Source organism: Ascidiella aspersa, chromosome 6 (assembly GCF_963924565.1).
Source record: "Ascidiella aspersa chromosome 6, kaAscAspe10.2, whole genome shotgun sequence".
NCBI lineage: Eukaryota > Metazoa > Chordata > Ascidiacea > Phlebobranchia > Ascidiidae > Ascidiella > Ascidiella aspersa.
Window position 1 is genome coordinate 19,425,620 of NC_139452.1, and position 21,560 is coordinate 19,447,179.

Genomic DNA, 21,560 nt, shown 5'->3' on the forward strand with positions numbered 1-21,560 from the left:
ATTCCGTTTTAGCATTCAGAACAGGCTAAAACTCGAATTTGGCGGGGTCTTGACAAGATCTGTCAAACTTGCCCTGGTTTTCGCTTAGCCTATTTATTTTATTAAAAATAAGCCGCGGGCCGGATCCGGTCTGCGGGCCGTATGTTGCCCAGGTCTGCTTTAGGGGGACCGTGAGCAATTTAAAAAACTGCTAGGAGACCGTAGCTTACTTTGAAAAAAGTTACCACTGGTGTAGAGTAACCTCTGTTTAAAATCGTTCTCCAATATTTTCTGATGTGTCCTTTTGCCGTAGTCGGCAACTGACAATGTAATTCTCAAGTCTTTTAACAAATTTAACAAAAAGGCTTTTGTGCAACACAGTTATTCAAGACAGTACTAGAGAAACACTAAACTTTTTATTTACGAACTATCAAAACATCGGGTCCCTTAAAGCAGTGCTCTTCAACCTGTAAGTTTTTGTGACAAACTCATGTACCCTGTTCACTGAAAAGGTAAACTGAGGTAAAAAGCGTTCTAAAAAAATATTATGCTTAACAATATCATCATGTTAATTAAACCAAGCGGAGTTGCAGAAGTTTTAATATTGTCGGTAAGAGTTCGATTATGGCTGCAGGATGCTTGTGAGTACTATTGCATGTCATAAAACAGCATTCAGCTATAAATATTAATATTTAATTAAAAGTTTGTGATGCACCCTTGTATACCTTTTCGTACTGGTGCACCCCATGCATATTTTGATGCACCCTAAGGGGTACACCGTGCACACCTGTTGAAGAGCACTGCCTTATGAGTAAGTTTTCCCTCTTTCAATACAAAAACATACATGCTCCAGCAGAATTGTTTCAAGCCTCACAGGTGTACTGCATACCAAATATAAGAAAAATATGTTTAAACTCTAAACGAAATTATTTAGTCAAAGTAAAATACTATATTTATAACATAAATAAAAAAAGTTGACAATATGTGCTGGCAGTGTTTTTTTTGAGGTGTTTTGGGGGCTCGAAACGGGCGGTTTCCCAAATTTTGGACTTGCAACCGAAACGAGAGTTCACCCAAACCAAACCTTAAAAAAAACATGTGTGCTGGCGTATGTAAAACAATTACCTTTCAAGCGAAATACAAACAATGGCATACACAACAGGAACTATGAATGCTTTTAATCCCAAAATGATCTCCTAAATGCAATTTCTTTTTGTTGAAATGTCTCTTGATCGTTACCTGTTTTAGTCTTACATTTTTTCTTGTCCATTGGTTCTACAGCTTTTGTATCTCCAGGGGCAAAATGTGTAACTCTCTTGCATTTTTCCGAATGATGTAATCCCAAACCAAAACGATTATTTTTCAGTATGGTTTTAACTGGATATTTTTTGCCCTTGCCAGAGGGTCCAAGTCCACTAATTCCATTCCAACCATTCAAACGAAGCATTCTGTAGCCTCGATTTTGGCAGTCTAAATGGTAATGGGACTGTGGAGAGGTGTTTTGATGCTCCGCAAACTGGTGTAATACTGAGTTAACATGAGAGTCTTTCTGCTTGCATACATAACTTGGAGCAGTATATTTACACTTGCACAGCTTACACCACATTTTTTCTGTCTTTACAATTTTATGTGCTGTTTTTAGTGCTTGGTTCATAGCCTGTGACTCTATAAATTTTATTGAGTAAGTCAACAGGTGAGCAATGTTGTCATGTCCACCTATACAGGCTAGGTCATATGCATCATAACCACTTGAATCCACCTGTAAAATTAAATTCAATGCGGATTAAGATTTGTTACAATTGATTCCAAACCTAATAATAATAACCTATTTAGAACCAGCTATAAAGTATAAACATTATTACTAATTTTCATTGTGATAAGTTTTTTTAAATAAAAAAATATTCAAGCTTTTATGTTTTTTTACTACGAGGATCATTTGTATTACAATCGGACTCCTTGCAGACTTGGTTTGCAATAAAGAATGTTTTGAGCTGTTGCAAAACATCAAGTACTGATTTTTTTTTACATATTGTGAATGCCAATCAGCAGTCCTGCAATCACTATTTTGCAAGGAAATTTAAGTACAATTCTTTAAGTAGCCAATTTTTACTTTACCTAAGTTTCCAAAATTGTTTCCATTAAAACTATGAACAAATACAACAGGCATGATATAGTTGTCGACATGTTTTCAGTGTCAAATTCAGTTTATTGGTGTTTCACCTAAATGTGTGACACCTCAAAATGTACATGTGTTTTTGTCTATGTATTTATTACTATCAGCCAATTATTTTGTGGATGAGTTTTGACAGAAAAGAAAACAGAGTTGTAACATTAAATCTTTCAACTGTTAGAGACTCCAGGGTTGGGCTTAAGCACTCGCCCGCTTGCCAATGCGAGTACAAATTGCTCCTGGCGAGTGCTGATTGGACACCCACTCGCCCATCTGCTTAACACAAGTTGTCTTACACTAATTAATTTCTCGCCGAAGGCACTCACCAGTCGGGCGAGTGCTTAAGCCTTCTTGTGTAACTACAGCTGAGAATTAGCAATTAGTCTATGTAAGTACGTTGTTGCGATCTCAAGTTCATAGCAGTCAACCAAGACAAAGCTTAAAAAATAACTGTCTGTGAATATTTTATATCGCAATTATGTTAGGCTATGAATCGCACCATTGCGGACGCCCTTGGAAATTCAAACGACCCACGTCGCGCAGCACAGAACCTCTGGTACATTATGGTTGTTAACTTTTCAAACGAATTGCTTAGTTGTAAATTTACAATTATTTTGTCATTTATATCTGTTCAACAAATGCGGCGTTTTGTTTGTGGCTTAAACAACCTGCAGGGAAAACGTCCTTTTAGCACAGAAAAAACAGAATACAAAAAAAAGAGAGCACAAGCATTTTTAGAAAAATGGAGAATAGCCAGGCCGTGGCTACTAAATTGTCAGTGTTATTTTTTTCACTATAGATTGTAAAAAATATTGTGCTAAAAACCACCCCATCCGTCAGAAATCAGTGCAGTTCTAAGCAAAAAGGTCTACGACAATCAGTGCATTCAAAGGATCAAAAAGTCCGACTTTTATACTTTGAGGTCTTGGACAATGCACTAATTTGCATTAAAAAATGTGCATAAGAAGATTAAGTTTAACAATACTTGACCCAACCAAACACTAACCAGCGCCCTAACCAAATAATGTGCGATAATTTAATAATTATAACGCTTCTGGTCCCAATACCTCAATTTGTGACGTAATAATCTTAAATACAATGGACGAGAAACCATCCGAGTTTGGGCTTTTTTCCCCAGCATTTAAAAGAATTATTAAAATAACGCACATTATTTGGGTTAGGATTCGGGTTAGCGTTAGGGTTTAGGTGGGTCAAGTGTTATTAATCCTATCTCATATTTTTTGTTATCTTTTCTGAACTTTTAATGAATATTTTTAATTTATCTTCGCCGGGAGTTTACCTAAAGGTCCAAATCAGTGCATTGCCAGGACCTCAAGGTCTAAAAGTCTATAGACTTTTCTGCCATTGGATGCCCTGATTGTCGTAGACCTTTTTGCTTAAAAATGCACTGATTTCTAACGGATCGGGTGTAAAAACATTGTCTTAAGCATAAACTGCTTTATGGGTCAATAATTTTTTCACCATGCATGGAAATAAACGACCACACTTTTATAAAACTAATGTTTATGTGTAAAAACCACAAGACAGATTAACGATAACCTAAGAAATGACCGCGCTAGTATGGAAATCTGCAGACGGCGTGGCAACATTTTTGGCAAGTGTTATTTCGTCCGGGCGAGTGCTGATTGATAGCCGCTCGCTCAACTGGCGAGTGCAAATTTTTGCTTAGGAACAACCCTGGACTCCATCCAAGTTGTTTCCCATGAAAAAAATACTGTGTCACAGAACTGGGGTTGACAAACAAAATCACCAACACAACATAACACTGCTTTGGGAAACAGATTAATGCCTCCATGCATGCTTAATGCTAAAAGGACATTATATATTGGCTATCATAGGCATCTAACATGGGTGTGCACAGCGTTTTTGGATGCCCTGAATTTCCGTTAAATAAAATAATAAGTAATTGATTTTTGTGCTTGTTTAAAAAACACCCTGAAATTTCCAAATTCGGTGTGTATGGTGGCGATCTACTCTGCTCATAAAAAAGAAGTGTTCTGTCAGTAATGGACATAACACTTCGCAAATGCACAGTTAATTATTCACACAACTTAACTAGAATGGCGTTTAACTTGTACTTGCTGACAAGACAAACTATATCTGGAGATATATCGTTTTTTTTCTTGAATGCACACTTATTGCGCATGTAACTTTCAGTGCATTTCCATCCATATACATATAGATATTTCTCTCCATTATGTATATATGGAAAACAGCGCAAAATACACTACAGGGTTACCTAACTTAGATCAACTTTAGGCCAATATCATGTGAGGTGTTAATTATTTGCAATTTCAATTTTGGATTACAATATACTGTACATGTGTTAGAAAATGTTTTTTGTGATTGTCACTTAAGGTATATTTTTAATCCCCCACAAAAATAAAAATAATAATTAAAAACTAAAAAAAGCAAAGTTTACAAAGTACGTAGCTGGGATAAAACCAATTTAGGTACTTTTTTGGTTGTAGGTAGCTTGAACAAAACTAAGTTGGGCACTTTTTTGTCCGTACTGCGAATAAAAGTAAATTAGATACTTTTACAGTTGTACGTAGCTTGAATAAAACAATAAACTTATTTGAGCCCTTTTTTGGTCGTATTTAGCTCCAATAAAACTAATTTGGGCAGTTCTTAGTCCATGCACAGCCCTAATGAAACTAATTTGGGTACTTTTTTTAGTCGTACATAGCTCAAATAAAACTTATTGGAGTCTTTTTTGGTCATATTTAGCTCCAATAAAACTAATTTAGGCACTTTTTTGATCATAGGTAGGTTGAATAAACTAATTTGGGCACCTATTACTCCGAATGTAGTGTGTGAATGAAACTAGTTTGATAATCCTTGCAAAATAGCTATAAACATGCGCTTAGTTTGAACACTGCAACAGAGATGAAATAATTCAAACAGAACCAAAAAACTACCCTTCCCCCTCTCCCCATTCTTGTAGGCCATTCTACATTAAAATAAAAGTATATCGCTTTTGTGTCTATGAAACTTATTACACAGCGAGGGGGCACAATCCCAAAAGTTTGGGAAACCCTGATTTAGAAGATTCTATCAAGTGATTGTCAAAAAAGTATTATGAAGCATTTATAATCAAAGCTTGATATTACATTTTTACATGAATCAAAAAATTGCTTTTTGATGATCCCTTTTGTCGCCATTGCTATCCAGGGCTGCGGAGTTGAGTCTGGACGAAGTTGGTTTATTTCACTGGAGTTGGACTCGGGACTGAAAAGACTATCCTAAGTCCGACTAGAGCAAGCACTGTACCTAATTTTAAAACCATTAGGGTCACAAACGGTAAATTTTGCTGTGTTATAGCATATGGTGGAATATTTTCCAACCATACAATCACATGGGTGGTTGAGTTATACCTCACCAGTATGAGCAGGGGTGGTAAACCACAGGAAAAAAAGTATTGGATTCGGCTTCAGGTTTGGAACCATTAAACACATATCCAATGGCTCAAGCTTCAGCTGGTAGAGTTAATTTATTAAGGCTAAATTAATCCACATTTGCCACCTGTGTTTATTTGAGAAATTTGAAATTATTTTGAGGTAGAGCAGAACAAAATTCCATAGCTCAGTGCTCACTTTTTTTTTTCATTAAAGTGTGCAAGCCAAAAAAATAAAATAATTTTTTTTGCTGTTTTTTCAAAAAAATATTTTCCAGTCATCTCATGGAGCCTACATGATCACTAATTTGCAAGAAGTAATAATTTTATCCGAGGTACATACAGAACAAAAAGTGCCCATATTATTTAATTTGAGCTACGTACTGACAAAATGGTGTCCAAATTAGTTTTATCCAAGATACAGACAGAACAAAAAGTGCCAAAATTAGTTTTATTTGAGCTGTGTACGACCAAAAAAGTTTCCTTTGAGATATACATGCGCTGGGTTAGCAAAATATCTTGTTTATTGCAGCGGTTTGAACACAAGCAAATTTACTTTTCAAACAGTATTTTCATTCGTTGAATGCAGTATGGGATTTACGTATTTGCCTAAATTTTGCACAATTTGAATAATTGCTGCTATGACATTTGTTAGGGATTTTCGTATGATATATGTCACAGGTTTTGTTAGGTAAAATATGCGAGACGTGTTTAGTCAAGGTTGTGTAAACCCACACAACGTTGCAATTTTGTTTGATGTTAAATACCCCAATATTTTTTTAAATCATCGGCTATAATATGCGGCTTCAGCAAGCATATACAATGCTGGTAACACATGAATTAATGATTTTTTGTGACCTATTCTAGACACAAAACTGCTTTTTAGGTTATACGTTAATTTTTTATTTTTCCACCAGTTGTTAAAAGCAGGGATGATTAACATTTTGGCAGAATGGGCCGCATTGCCACAAAAATTTGATGGGCCGCAAAACCTCTCAAATTAAAGGGGTGACGTCATAAGTTATGTGATATTGTGACATCATAAAACAACCAACTTATAAGCACTCACTCTTCAAGGGGTATTTATTTTTTCGAAATTTTATTTATTTTCAAAAATTTTGAGTTCTCACATGTTTGGGCTGATATAATTCGTTAAAACGGTCAGGACAAACACACATCTTGCTTAGCAATGATGGGTGCACAAAGTGTTCGATGGATGTTGAAATGCGACATTAGACTCGATTATTGTCCCAGAAAAAACATAATATTAGGCTTACATCAAATACTGCGCTTTCTACATGTTTTGAATAAAGGCTACTAAAAGTGAGAATTAGAGTTGGGCCGCAGGTTGGGCATCCCTGGTTTAAACCAAATAAACAAATTACTGGGAATTTACGGAGACAAAGAATTAGATCTGTAAAGCCATGCAGATAAGTCACATAGTTAAACACACCATTCCGCTTCACATTAATGCCTCTTTCACACAGGCTGTGGGGTGTTACTCTGATTGTGGGGAAGCATTAGGTTAACCGATTATTGTCGCCTAACAAAAGTGGAGACATCAAAGTGTGCTCGCTTCTCCTCGGGTGCGCGCACAACAAATCGTAAACTTCCTAACGTAACCGTGCAAAACTTTTGTTCAAGCGCAATTACCTGCGTGGACTTAAAAATCAAATTAAGTATTGGCTTATTAAAAGGAAATCGTTATGTTTCTAAGACTTTGATGTTTAAGAACTCTTTGAAGTATGTTACTGCGTAAAATTAGGTCTATAGCAGTGGTTCTCAACCGCCGGTCCGCGTCAACTCTCCTGCCGGTCCACCAAATGTATTACAATTTTAAATCTAAATTGCAAAACTCAAGATGTTGAAGGCTTATCCATCAAATTAAGAAGTTCGCCAGCTCCGTAATTTGGAGCATTGTCACGCAACTTATATGGGTTAAAGCAGGGTTTCCCAAACTTTTTTGGACCACGGACCACTATTTGTGAATCTGTTTTTTCACGGACCGCAATACAAAGCAAAAGATAAATAAAACCAATTTTATATATTTATAAAACTGACAACATCAATGGGACGGATGAGATTGCTTCCCTCTGCTTAAATGATTAATTCATCATAAATTCAAACCGCAACAAGTAAGATTTACGATATTGGATAGCAAAAAATTATCAGTAAAGTTGTGTCGTAATCAGTAAGTTGTGAATAACTGCGGCAATTAAATTATCTTTAAAAGAGTACACATACCGTACAACAGGGTTCGGAACTTTTTCTACTCGCGGGCTAAAACCAAACTCAGAAAGGTCTTTGCGGGCCTCACAAGATGTTAACTCGTGTTTAGTTACTTTTAAGGAGGCAGTAAAGTGTTTGCGCAAAGCGGGACAAAAAGCGTTTGTTAGGTTCAAAATTCGAGTCCACATGTTGGGGGTTTACCGGAATTTCTTTCAAATTTCTTGCAAGTTTTTATTACATTTCGAAAATAAAAAGTAAAAATGTATGTTCAATATTTTTGAACATGTTTTTTACGTTTGTATGCGACGCACTTTGGCACTTGGCAGTCAGTCTTCCACAGCGCAAGAAACGCTAATCTTGTTCAAATAACAACATCATAACGTAAACAAACCTGATGTATAAAGATCGTTAAAGCAAAGCGCGAAAATTTTTTCGCACTTACATAGTTAAAATAGTCAAAAATTATGAGAAATGGACTCTAGTTTGTCAAAAGACAAATTACATTTGCGGGCCGGATCCGGCCCACTGGCCGAAGGTTGTCGACCCCTGCTGTACAACATATATGTGTGACTTTTTCATTTCTTGTCATATCGCCACGGACCACCTGTGCAGTCGTCACGGACCACAGTTTGGGAAACCCTGAGTTAAAGATCTACTTTGGACTTCATTGTTCGTTCATTGTATCGTCACAATGCTAAGGGTTTTGGCTAACTGTTTAAAAGTAGGCTACAACTCGTTTAAGTCTTTAACTTTAAGACCAGTTGTATGTGAAAGATAACAGTGTTTTAGTTGCATACTGTTGCATAATTAAATTTTGGGTTGATTTTTATTTTTGAAGGTCCACCGGTCCGCAAAACTTGTTTTGAAACTTTACCGGTCCAGTAAGCTAAAAAGGTTGAGAACCACTGGTCTATAGAGTTCGCAAAACATCGCATTTATTGGCGGTTATAATCATAGGCGCCAAACGTGGGTGTGCAGAGCGTTTTTAGACGCCCTGGATTTCTGGCAGGGCGTCAAAACGCACTGGAATTTGACAAAGTCGCACTTTCTAAATGTTGAACGCATTTTCTTATTTTAATTAGACCCATTTTAAATTGACAGTTAAAATTTAATATGGGCCCGCCGAGACATTTTAGGCTTAGCATGGACTTGAGTCTAAAGAAAGGTTGCCGAACTCCATTTTACACACTGCATCATGTGACGTAACAATTCCTAAGTCTTTAATACGCTGTGACGCTCGGTCGCTCAATGCCAAAGCACAAGCTTCCTATCGCAACCAACATAAAACAAATTTGTCGTTCAGTACTTTAAAGATACCGCAACGATGAAGCCTATGTAAAATATTTTAGCAGGCAATTAAAAAAAATACGGGCAGACCACAAAAATTTCGCGCTCGCTTCGCTCGCCACATTTTGCTGGCTGTTACCACTTTATTGGCAAGTATAACTTAAACGTTTGGCCATTCAGTAGCGCAAATAAATAATCGCAGACGTATTATATTCTTCATTGACAGAGATCAGCGTTTAAATCATTTCTTTGTTGTGAAATGAGTGGATTGCCACTACATGTTGCCCTTTATCATTTTAGAGTGCGCATTTGCTATTCGTTACAAAGAAAATTACGAGAGACACAACGCATTATTTCAATAATAAAACAGAGAAGCCCTTACCGGTTTCCCAAATAGTGTTACGTTTTGGTAGTGATTCCTGACAAGTAAGCATTTTGTACTGATTTTAAAAAAATGCCCTGGATTTTTGAAAGTTCGGCGCCTATGGTTATAATAGTATTTGGCGGTTTAAATTAACCATTTTTCAGTTTCAAACTGAAAGATTTTATTGACGTTGGACGCAGTATGGTACCGGATTACGTATTTGCTTGAATATCACGCAATGCGAACAATGGCTGCTACAACTCAAGGTTTTACGTTTGTGAGTGGTTCTCTATCAATATATGTCACAGGTTTTCTTTACATAAAAGATGTTTGACGTGCTTAGCCGTTGGGTATTTAGTCGTTCCAAGTAAAAAATCAAAGTTTAGGTTTGTTAGTGATTCCTAATCGATATACATATCACAAAATATTGTTAAATTGGAGCCGATTAGGTTAGCGCTTATTTACTAATGCATACCTAAAATTATGTGGCGCCGACAGTTTCGCTAAAGTTGCAAGATTAATGAGAAAAGTAATCCGTTCCAGCGTCGTAATTACATGGCGCGAAAGTCAACTTGAGTGTACAAATTGCACTGATATGCATTATTACGTAATATTCCAGTTAACCTCTGACGCTCAACCGATTTTTCGGCTTAGGCCAGGGGCGTGCAACCTGCAGGCCGCGGAACCAAAATATGTGGCCCGCGGTGTGCTTTGGATTTTGGCCCGAACCACAAAATATTCAGGTCACTATTAAATAGGGATGTTCAAAGTAGAATCCCAAGGTATTCTAGAATAATAGGTTTCGAATCTAGAATAACGAATCCAGAATAGCGAATCCTAGTATATTTTTATTAAATTATTTAACCTCGATTTTGTTTGGGGAAGGGATTAATCTTAATCTACTCTACAGGGCCCACAATCACAGCAATAAATCGCCCAAACAATTTTCTAACATGTGTACATTATAATAAAAAAACTCTCTCATATGTTTAACATTCTTAACAACTGTCATCTGAAGCCATTCTGTAAACTGTAATATGTCAACTGTCCAGGTTGTGTCCAAAACTTATATTTTTGCCAATAGTGAGAAAATGCAACACTGCACACAGAAGTCTTAAGCAATTCGGTCCTGATTTTGAAAGCATTGTTAAGTCTTATTGCTTCTTTTTTGACTAACATGATCTGTTATGCAGTCAAATGATGTACTGCAAAGAATACAAAGTTATTATTGACATAACGAATTCTTGACAATTACGTTGTGCATAACTTCCCTGAATATTGGCTTAAAGTTGACCTTAAGTAACCCCATAGCGCATTTTGTGGACGGCCAGCTCGTTTTGCAACGCTATGTTACTTTTGCAACTTACGCATTTAGGGAAATTGCGAACTCCACACCGGACATTACACGTTAGCCGCTCGCCCAATAACGCTTGATTGACACTTAATTATTAGACAAACGTTATCGCGAGACGCGGTAATTGGTCGCCCGAAAAAACGCTGACACTGCACTACGAGGTTACATTTAAAGCAAGCACTATAAATTGGTCGCCACGGCGACAGGCCAACTTACCACACGCGTTTGTGCAATTAGGCGCAACAATACGCGGTAAAACATTAAATTATAACGGTTCCAATTACCCAAAATAAACGGCAGAATTGGATTCGATATTCTACGTTGAGCATCCCTACTATTAAAATATTGAAACTTCCTTACTGTTCATAAGTTTGGGTCACCTTACAACAGTGGTCTCCAACCTGTGGGTCAACGCCCCCAAGTGGGGTCGCCATAACTCACCATATTCCTGCGGATTTAGTACAATTTATGTATTTCTTTGCAACAACTTCGCACTAATAAACGTTGGTGAGTGCACCTTCTACATAAAAAAACTCATTTTTTCGCGCTTCAAGCGACCAACAATACCCTTCACTATTTTAATGTTGTCTCAGTGATATTTAATTTAAAAAATGACAAAGTGCTTTTCGTAGGGGGGCGCAAGACATGGGAAAATTACCAAAGGAGGCCGCGGATGAAAAAAGGTTAAGAACCCCTGGTATAATTTATTATTAAGGCACTCATTCTATTTTTAATCACATGGATTTGTGAAGCGGAGTTAGTACAATGAGCATATTAAAAACGAAACATCGTAATCGTATGGAAGTGGAGTATGGCGATTATGCTTTGCAAAACACTAGTTGGACACTATGCAACCATCACACTGGATGTATTGTTGAAACAAATTACTCGTGTGTTAAATTCAATTTCATCCGTTTACTAAAACTTCCTAAAGGCAATCATTTTGTTGCAAATTTGTAGTCACAGTTCTCTGGAAGTGTTACGCAATTCCAGCATCATTTAAAATATTTGTATTTATATCTGAAAACAATATGGGGTTGTAATACAAATTCTCATTTCATTTTGTTCAAATTGGGGTCGCTTATTAAAAAGGTTGAAGACCACTGCCTTACAGCATGAAAATGTTTACTTTATTAGAAAAAGCACAGTATGAGATGGAAAGCGATTTACCTAATTACAGCCAACAGTCATTTTGACTGTAAAGCAAATTCTAATTTCTCCTCGATTAAAATCGCCTTAAACGATAACTTTTTATTGTGCTATTGTTTTAATTTAAAAGTAATGTGAACTGTTAACAAAATAAAACTACAAAATGCTGTTGCGGAAAGTGTACAAGTTGTGTAAAAGTTGACAGTGCGGATTGTACTGTTGCAATTTTTTTGTTTTTATATACGGTCCAAGTAACAAAAGCATAATAAAAAAGGTCGCTTGATGTTTTCCGCCTATTTAAAATTTAATTGTTTTTAAACAATTCAAAGTTCACGTGAGTTGTAAAAGCAAGAAACAAAAAACACAAGAAACAAATTTCTCTCTGCGCAGCTAAAAATTAGGTTTTACCTCAAACATTTCAATCTAAATATTTTTCCACAACTGAGAAATTTGTTGCTTCAAAGAATGGGTGTGTGAGCAATTTTTTTTCCGAACTGGGGTTCATGAAAATGCCCTCATCGCTCAGAACTGACTAATGTACACCTGGAAAATGTATTTTGGGTTGCCAAAACTTCAATTCTAGTAAACCTGGATAGGGTGGTTGGGAAAGCAATGTCAGCTTTAAGCTCACTTCAAAGTGAGTTTTACCATATTTTGCGTTGATTCGCAAAAAACTAAAAACGAAACAGTTTTCTTTGCGTGGTAATCACTAATACTTAGTCGACGAGATATACAAGTGGCCCGTGGTCTAATCCAAATACACATATTTGGCCCAGCGTTATAAAAGGTTGCACACCCCTGGCTTAGGCTACTCTTTGCGGTAGCAATCTATTGCTGCTTGTTCGTTTTTATTAACCTAAAATTGAAAAAAAAAAAAATTACTTGAGTTAGGTTTGCCGATTAAGTACGTTTTGACTGTATAGTCATTCAGTTTACCTGGCACACAAAATGTAAGTGCAGAAAAGTTAAGATTATATGTGCTGGTCAACAAATAATGTTCGATTTTGTGGATTCTAAATCAGTGCCTCTGTCACAAATTAGTATTTAACGCAGGGGTCGGTAACATCTGGCACGTGTGCCACAAGAGCCTCTGGCATGCGTGCCACAAGTGCAAGATGATTTTTCATGGCATGCTAATTGATTTAACGCACACGTTATATAACCTTAAGTGCAACCATTACATCACTACCACATCATTAATATATACTACATCACTAACGCGAACTAAATGGTTGCACACATTTCCAGTTCGTGTCACAAATTAGTGTCTTAACTGTTGTATTTAACATTATTTTATGTGGGTGTTAAACTTGTTAGTTACGACTAAAATTCAATAAAAAAGAAAATAGGCCAGATACTTTCGATGATAGTCAAGAGAAGACTACAAAACAAAAGTGGGGAGATCGACAAGTCAAAGTGGACAAGCAAGCAGAAGCGTTTGAAGAGGTGCCTACCACAGGGATATGTGACACAAAGATGCAATACACAGACGCTTTGCATCCGTCGCTTGTTGCGAAAAATGTGATGAACAGCAAAGAAATTGCCGCACCTGGCAAGGGCAGTGTGGGAAGCTTGGTTGGCGAGAAAGTGACCAAGAAGAGTTATACTGAGGAAGGTCAGTTGTGCGACGAGGCTTTGGAATTTAAAAAGTGTTATGAAAACGCTCAGTTCTACAGCGAGGCTTTAGAAGCGACAAGCGAACGGTGGGTTGAAGACATTCCGTCCGGCTTCGAATCATTGGAAGCGGTCGACAATACAAAGGTATTGAAGTGCGTAGAAGCAGATGATGTTCGAAAGGCAGGAAACGGGGTCACACTTTGAACCTCTTACTCTGAGGATGACGTGGAGCCTGAGTTCTTGTGCATTGCGGATGATCTACGGGCACCCTCGAAGGTGGTTCAGGTTGGAAGCAGGGTCATTACGCCGAACAATCTCAACCGGATGTTTGACATGTCACTGGTTGCCAAATATGTGCGGCCCCACCGGACAGAGATAAAATTGAGCGGCGCGTTAAAACGGGTCATGGCGATGACCAGAGTTGTTTGTCTGACTGTAAATGTGCATGCGATGTTTTCTCGTTTGTTGTTTTTCATTTCACACAATTGTTGCTTTGAAATGTATGTATCGTAAGGTAGCTTTAAAGAGAGGTTAATATTGTCTCTCATATGCGAATTTGCTATATGGTTCCTGATTTTGCTGGTTTTCTCAAATTAATGTTTGCTAAAATGTATATGTTGCAAAGTTGTTTTAAGTTGGGGTAAAGTGTGGACTGTAGCTTGTTTTGATTTCGCTTTAATTTGTGTTTTGTTAAATAAGCCAATCGGAAGGATTGTCTTTAAGAGGGGGTAAATGTCACAAATTTAATTATTGTAGCCCCTTTGTGCGGAACTAATGTGTTAGGCCGCGGGAACTACCATCCAGGTCGGCTACCCGTCGCCACGGTTTCCCCTCAGAGATAGAACTTTGTGTGAATTTCGCAGCCTCAGTTTTCCCGGTGCTGCGTGATATCTTTGTATGCGATTTCGTTTTGGATTGCGTTGTGTTGCATCGTCATTCGTCAGGTGGATACCGAGAGAATCGGACGCATTTTGAGCACAGTTTGCAATCTCGTGGGTTAGAGACAAGCTATAGCCTTATGCGAGCACTTGTCGTTCTGTCCAATAAACATCTTGCTCTAGAAAGTAATGTCATTCCTATCCTTAGCAGCTACATTGGGGATCGTGTCCCGATCTAGTCTGCGACATACACCAACATCTGATATTAACGCGCACAACAAACAGCAAGAAACATCAGCGCCGTCTAACTCAGCGTTTTCAGAAAGAAAAAAGCAGGAACCGCTTGATTTATTATTATTAATTGTCGAACACACACATGCTAACCTGAACGAATGACGAAAGGCGAAAGAGAAAAACTATCTAGCGCAGTGGTTCTCAACCTTTTTGTACCCGTGGCCCCCTTTTGATGCTTTGAGATAGTCGCAGACCCGTTACGTATTTCTGGTGTAATTTCTGCAGTTAGTAGTTCTTTTTAATAATTCAGTGAATCCTCCTAGTGCACCCTTTTGTTGTGGGTGAAGTAACATAAAACACCAATTTACTTTTTGACTGGTTTATTTTAATGTGATTTCTGCTGCTTCATCTCCGCAGCAAGTCTTGAAATGCATGTTTGTTTTTAACAATGCTAGACTGGTCAATACTCAATAACGTCTCGCGCACATTATTTTTGCTCTAAGATAGCATAAACCAAAATGCAGTACATGTGAACTATTGTAATGATGCCTTCCATTTTACAATATATTTGTTCCATCACAATGGAAGTGTCACGTAGGGATGTTCAAAGTAGAATATCGAATCCTTGGATTCAAATCCAGATGGGATTCGAATCCAATTCTGTCGTTTATTTCGGGTAATTGGAACCGATATAACTTAATGTTTTACCGCCGATGGTTGCGCCTAGTTGTACATACGCGAGTGGCAAGTTTCGATAAGGGCCTGTCGCTGCGGCAACACATTTATAGTGCTTGCTTTTAGTGCAGCTTTGTAGTGCAGAGTAAGCGTTTTTTCGGGCGACCAATTACGCGTCTCGCGATAACATTCGTCTAATAATTAAGTGTGAATCAAGCGTTATTGGGCGAGCGACTGACGTGTAATGCCAGGTGCGTAGTTCGCATTTTCACTAAATGCGTTAAGTTGCTAAAGTAATATTACATTGTAAAACGTGCTGGACAAAATGCGCTATAGGGCTACTTAAGGTCAACTTTAGGCCAATATTCAGCGAGGTTATGCAGTTATGCACAGCGTAATTGTCAAGTATTCGTTATGTCAATAGTAACTTTGTATTCTTTGCAGTACATTATTTAAATGCATTACAGATGATGTTGGTCAAAAAAGAAACACTAAGACCCAACAATGTTTTAAAAAACTTGACAGAATTGCTAAAGAATTTATTGTGCAGTGACAGTGGTCCGAACCGCCACCCCACTCCCCTAGATACGCCACTGTCTGCCACTATATATTGTCCTAAATCGTTTTAGAGCGCGCATTTACAATTTGTTACAATGAAATTACAAGAGACACAAACACATTTTAACGCCCTGGAATTTTAAAAGTTCGGCAGCTATATTTACTAAACCTTGTGGAACGATTTGTTAGAACGGATAAACAAGAGACACAGTGCTTTGTTTCGATGATGCAACATGTTTCTTAATAGTCGTAACGTTTTTTTGGTGTTGGTATTAGGCATTTTGTAATGGTTAAAAAAATGCTCTGGAAAGTTCAGCACCTATGAATATATATGTATATATATATATATCTATTTTAGACACTACCAAAATACTTACAAACTCTTTCCATTTTGCCCCATTAAAAAGTAGATATTTCACCACATCTATATTTCCATTATATGAAGCCATCATCAAAGGGGTCCATTTGAACATATCAAAACAATTTAAATCCGCAAACTTGTTAGATATTATTGTTTCAATCTCTTTTAGGTCGCCATTTTCAGCAGCTCGAAATAACTTGAGGTTATAGTCTTCCATTGTTTTTTTTGGTAAAGTGTATTTACTGTTTTTTGCGTGCTTAAAGTCGGAAAGTGGGGATAGTCTTTTTTGCGGCAGTGAATAATAATTACTGGAAGTTTGAGTGGAACTGGAAGGTTCTTTTAAAATTGATTCATAAATTTCCTTAGCTGCTGGTCCACTGAGAATGCCTTTGTTGTTGCGATTTTGGTGCTGAGTAGTATCACCAGAAGATGTTTCACTGGAAGTTACAAACAGCACAGGGTCTTTTAGTAAATTAATTGATCTAGAAAATGTCATTTTGCTGAACACAAAACAGCCCTGGACAAAATTAAATCAAGTGTGGTTACAAATGCAAATAAACTACTAACTTATTTTTAAAATACATACATACATACATACTAACACAAGATTTAGACCAATTTTCTCAAAGATGCCATTATACTAACCACAACCAAATTATATAATATTCAATGTGTAAAAACAACTTTGATGTTGGTTTCTTAAATTAGAAAAAGTAAAACTGTGCTGTTATTAGGAGATTTAAACCAAAGTGACACGCAAAAAAAGGTCATCAATAAAAGTTTTTTTTATTTTCCTTTGCTTGATGTAGCAGGTCTTGAACTTGCCTTTGACTTCTTATCATTATCAGCTTTTTCATTATTTCTATTAAAATCACCAGCCTCATCAACTCTTTTAACTTTAGAATCATTTTTTTCAGCATTTCGTGTTGACACCTTATTGTTAATAAGATTGTGCAAAGCAATGACAGACCTTATAAGGCAAGATAGGTAAACAACCAGCATCTGATCATTAGTTTTCAAGTAAAACGCCTTGCTAAACTCTGCCAAGTGAACATCTGGCAAAAGATTAAATATATCTTGCAATTCATAAATAATACTGTGATTTATTGGAAGGATTCCTGTCGCAACTTGTTCCAAGTAGTTCTTAATTTCAAACAACTTGGAGCCAAGCCCTCGGATACCTTGCAGTTGATTTGTGATCCTCTGTGAAAGTGTACCAGCTGTAACATTGTGTATGTCACGAAGCAAGTGCTCCACACCAACTTCCTCTGCCTCCTCTGCATCTATTTCACTTGGTATATGATTGAAGGTCTTTGATGTTGGTGTTCCATCATCATGGACCTGTTCGACTGCTACATATGCCTCAGTTGGTAAACCAAGAACTTTTGGTTTGGCATCAATCACAACAAGTACTGAATTGGGGTTGTAACGTTTTACCAAATTGTTAATTGCAATGTCATTTGAGCAAAGCTTGGGTCCTGTATGATACCAACCAACAATTTTCTCTCTTGCATTTACCTTTTTAAACATTGCTGCCATACTTTCCAAATAGTCATGGTCTAAAAACCACACATCGCGTTCCCTTGCATCCTCATCAAATGGAACAGCAAAACTGTTAGAAATGTCTAAAATACGTTTTCCATCAATTTGTTTTGGTTGACCCAGCAAAATTCCAACGACTCGGTTTTGGCTGCCAACTTTACCAATACGATTAAAATGGTCGACAACACTTAGCAACACAAGTGGATGCACTACAACTTTTTCAACAGGTTTTACAGCGGATGACATCTTATTAGATTACCTACAATCAGAATGAAAAAATAAACTCTGAAAACCTATTTTTATTGGTATTTATTTTGTCTTTTTAATCCAAAAATAAACTGCCATCCCTTTGGATAAATATTGCATATCTAATGTGTTAATACCTAATGGTTTTAAATGTATGGTTGTCAAATCTTCAGCGGTTTTAGAGAGATTTCCAGGGGTAATTGGTGGGCATATTTCATGTTTTGCTTTCACAGGAATGCCAAACCACTGACCTGCGGGTGACAAAGTGACCCGTGGAATTTCAAAAATTTTGAAATTGAATCAAATGTATTTCCGAGATAAATAAAGTTTTAGTAAATACCAAAAAAAGATTTAATGTATACCTTTGTTAAGTTTGTTTGTTCCTAATATTGTAAATTTTGTTTTTCGAAACTAAAATTCATTTATCGCAATAAAATTATGGATTACAAGCAAATAATATACTATTTATAGAAAAGACACTAGTATTAATAGTAAAATGGTTTTAATGTATGACCTCCCTTTTTGTTTTTTTATGTTTATACTTCTGGTCTGTGACCCACCCTATAAATAGTTTGTCACGACTGTTCTATTATTATGAGTTGCAATACCAATTAGTTACTAACTGTTTGGCAATATATCTTTGTATCGGATTCAGCTATCTAGCAAACACACTTTTAGTAAAAAGTATTAATATTCAGCCTAACAAGTACACATTTTATTGATATTAACTAGCTAGGGGTTTTAGTTGATTTCTAAAACCATAATCAATACCCTAAAAGATTTTTTATGTATTTAAGTTTGTTCCACTTCAATATATAAATACAATAAAATTAAATTTGCGAAAAAAAACCTAAATGCACTATAGATATTCATTTAATTATTTTGCTATCAAAGGGATAAATGACATACTTAAAAAATGTTATAGCTAAGATTCTTCAGCCAAGATTGGCACTTTTTGCATACTACAAAGGTTGCCTAGATTTTGCAGAAAAAAATGGGCACTGGTATAGAATCCTACCACAATTATTAAATATTTGGGTTAGGGTGCGAGTTAGCGTATGGGCACCCGATCCGTTAGAAACTAGTGCATTTCTAAGCAAAAAGGTCTACGGCAATTAGGGCATCCAATGGCAGAAAAGTCTAGACTTTTAGACCTCGAGGTCCTGGCAAAGCACTAATTTGGACCTTTAGGTAAACTCCCGGCGTAGTTAAATTGAAAATATTCGTTGAACATTCACAAAAACTTACAAAAAGTGTGAGATAGCATTAATAACACTTGACCCACCCTAACCAAAACGCTAACCCGAACCCAAATAATGTGCGTTAATGTAATAATTATTTGAATGCTGGTGAAAAAGCCCAAACTCTGGTGGGCATAAGATAGTTTCTCGTCTATGGTACCATAGGATTGTTACGTCACAATTTGAGGTATTGGAGCCAAAAGCGTTTATGTAATTATTAATTCAATGCACATTATTTGGGTTAGGGTGCTGGTTAGCGTTTGGGCTTAGGTAGTTCAAATATCATTATACTTAATCTTTTGAAGCACATTGTTAAAGTCAAATTAGTACATTGTCCGAGACCTCAAAGTCGGACTTTTTGATCCTTTGGATGCACTAATTGTCGTAGACCTTTTTGCTTAGAAATGCACTAATTTCTAACGGATCGGGTGGTATCCAGGTTGGAAAGTTTGGCCTGCGCGGGGGATTTATCCCCCGCACACTAGCACTTTCAGCCGCGGTCACAGCCGCGCATTTTATAGAAAATGTGTTCAGCCGCGCAAATCTGACTCAAGCAAACGCGCAAAACTTCAGCCGCGCAAACTTCTGTATGAAACTTAACAAGCACAAAGAAATTGGCGGGCCGCATACTGAAGTTGCATAACATTTTTTAACGCTAGTTTATAAGACGTATATAATATAATGCATCATATAGAATCACTTGCGAAAGTAATATTGCATATTAAATGCTATACTATCCAACTTTTTAAATATTTACCTGCGCACTGCGCCCGCACACCAACCAAAAATTGCGCAGTGATTCAAGTATTCTATGAACGCTGTAAGTTTAATATAAATTCGCAATTTACAACTTTCGGTAGCCTGATGGTTTATTTTCAGCCGCGCAAGTTCAAGTCGAAATTTTATTTTCAGCCGCGCATTTTTTCAGCTGCAAAACATCTCCCCCGCGCAATATTCAAAGTTTCCAATCTGGGGTGGTATGGGTGTGGGTGGGTCAAGTATTATTATATTTATTATTTAATAATAATGATTGACCCACCCTATCCCAAATAACGTTCGTTGTGGTAGGATTCTAGACCAGTGACATAAAATGTATTGTTAGCAGATCCGGTGACAGTAGAAAATCAACTTGGAATACTTTTAGAACACATCAGCAGTTAAAAAACTCGATATAATGATTCAAACTCAAAGACGTAGAATTTTGACGATTGTCATTTCGGCGAAATATTTTATTTCAAATATTAAAAATTTTAAATCTGGATACCACAATATCACAATTTTTAGCAAAAAAGTTAGGGCTTACGCACGTTACGCAAGTACAGGGTTACCAGTTAGGATTTTTTAAAGGCAAATTTGAAAATTTAGGCTTTTTCTGAACCTCTTTGGATTTATTTTTTCAAAAAAAAATCCAAATGAAATTTGGCTTTTTTAGGCTTTTTTCGTTTTGTTCAAAAATGTTATGAGTGTTATGTTAAGAAGATATCAAACAAACGCAAAAAAAGAAAAAAATTCCAAAAAAATTATAAAAAGAGAAAAATTGCCAAGAAAAATTTACAAAGAGAGAAAAAAATTGTCACGAAAGATTTACAAAAAATTAAGAAAATTTGCCACAAAAAGAGAAATTCAATGTACCAGCATGACCATTTATTGCATTTTTTATCTATTTAAGGAAAAACATAGGCTTGTTAGAGTTGGTATTAGATTTGGCTTTTTTTGGAGTAATTTTGGCTTTTTTATTTTTTCTATCTGGCAACCCTGCGCAAGTAAAAAAGAAGGAAAAGGGAAGAGGAGGGACGCCGGAGAGGGGGGGAGCGCGGGGGACAAGCGCCCCTCCTGCCCTTTGCTAAGGGTGGCAAATGCCCTTTTCATGAAAAATGATGGCGCTCGTCTAGAATCCTACCACAACGAACATTATTTGGGTTAGGGTGCCGGTTAGCGTTTGGGTTTGGGTGAGTCCAGTAACAGTGTTAAACAATATTACTTAACCTACCCACACCCAAACACTAACCGACACCCTAACCCACATATTATGCATTGCTTAATAATTATTTCAACGTTGTGGTAGGATTCTAGACCAGCGCCAAAATGATATATTGCTTTCTACGGAAAGCTACGGAAAAACGCAAAAAAATACGTAAAATGACATGGTTGACATTTGTTAAAACATTTTTGGTACCATTTTAAGCCAATCTACAGGTCGTGGCCGCAAAAATTTTTCCGGGGGAGCACCCCCCGACACCCCAATATTTCGGCTCGCT

General features: G+C 36.9%; 2 protein-coding genes across 2 annotated transcripts; both read right to left on the reverse strand.

Annotated features, from left to right (window-relative positions):
- Positions 1-331: 331 nt before the first annotated feature.
- LOC146140626 (G patch domain and ankyrin repeat-containing protein 1 homolog) lies at positions 332-16,791 on the reverse strand. Its single transcript, XM_083391621.1, has 2 exons — positions 16,290-16,791; positions 332-1,738 (listed from the first exon to the last, which is right to left on the reverse strand). Exons 1-2 carry the CDS (start codon positions 16,767-16,769, stop codon positions 1,157-1,159), a joined length of 1,062 nt encoding a protein of 353 aa, XP_083247747.1. The 5' UTR covers positions 16,770-16,791; the 3' UTR covers positions 332-1,156.
- LOC146140627 (26S proteasome non-ATPase regulatory subunit 7-like) lies at positions 16,791-18,107 on the reverse strand. The gene has a single exon (XM_083391622.1). The coding sequence runs from the start codon at positions 18,059-18,061 to the stop codon at positions 17,060-17,062; it is 1,002 nt and encodes a 333-aa protein (XP_083247748.1). The 5' UTR covers positions 18,062-18,107; the 3' UTR covers positions 16,791-17,059.
- Between the last annotated feature and the right edge of the window lie 3,453 nt (positions 18,108-21,560).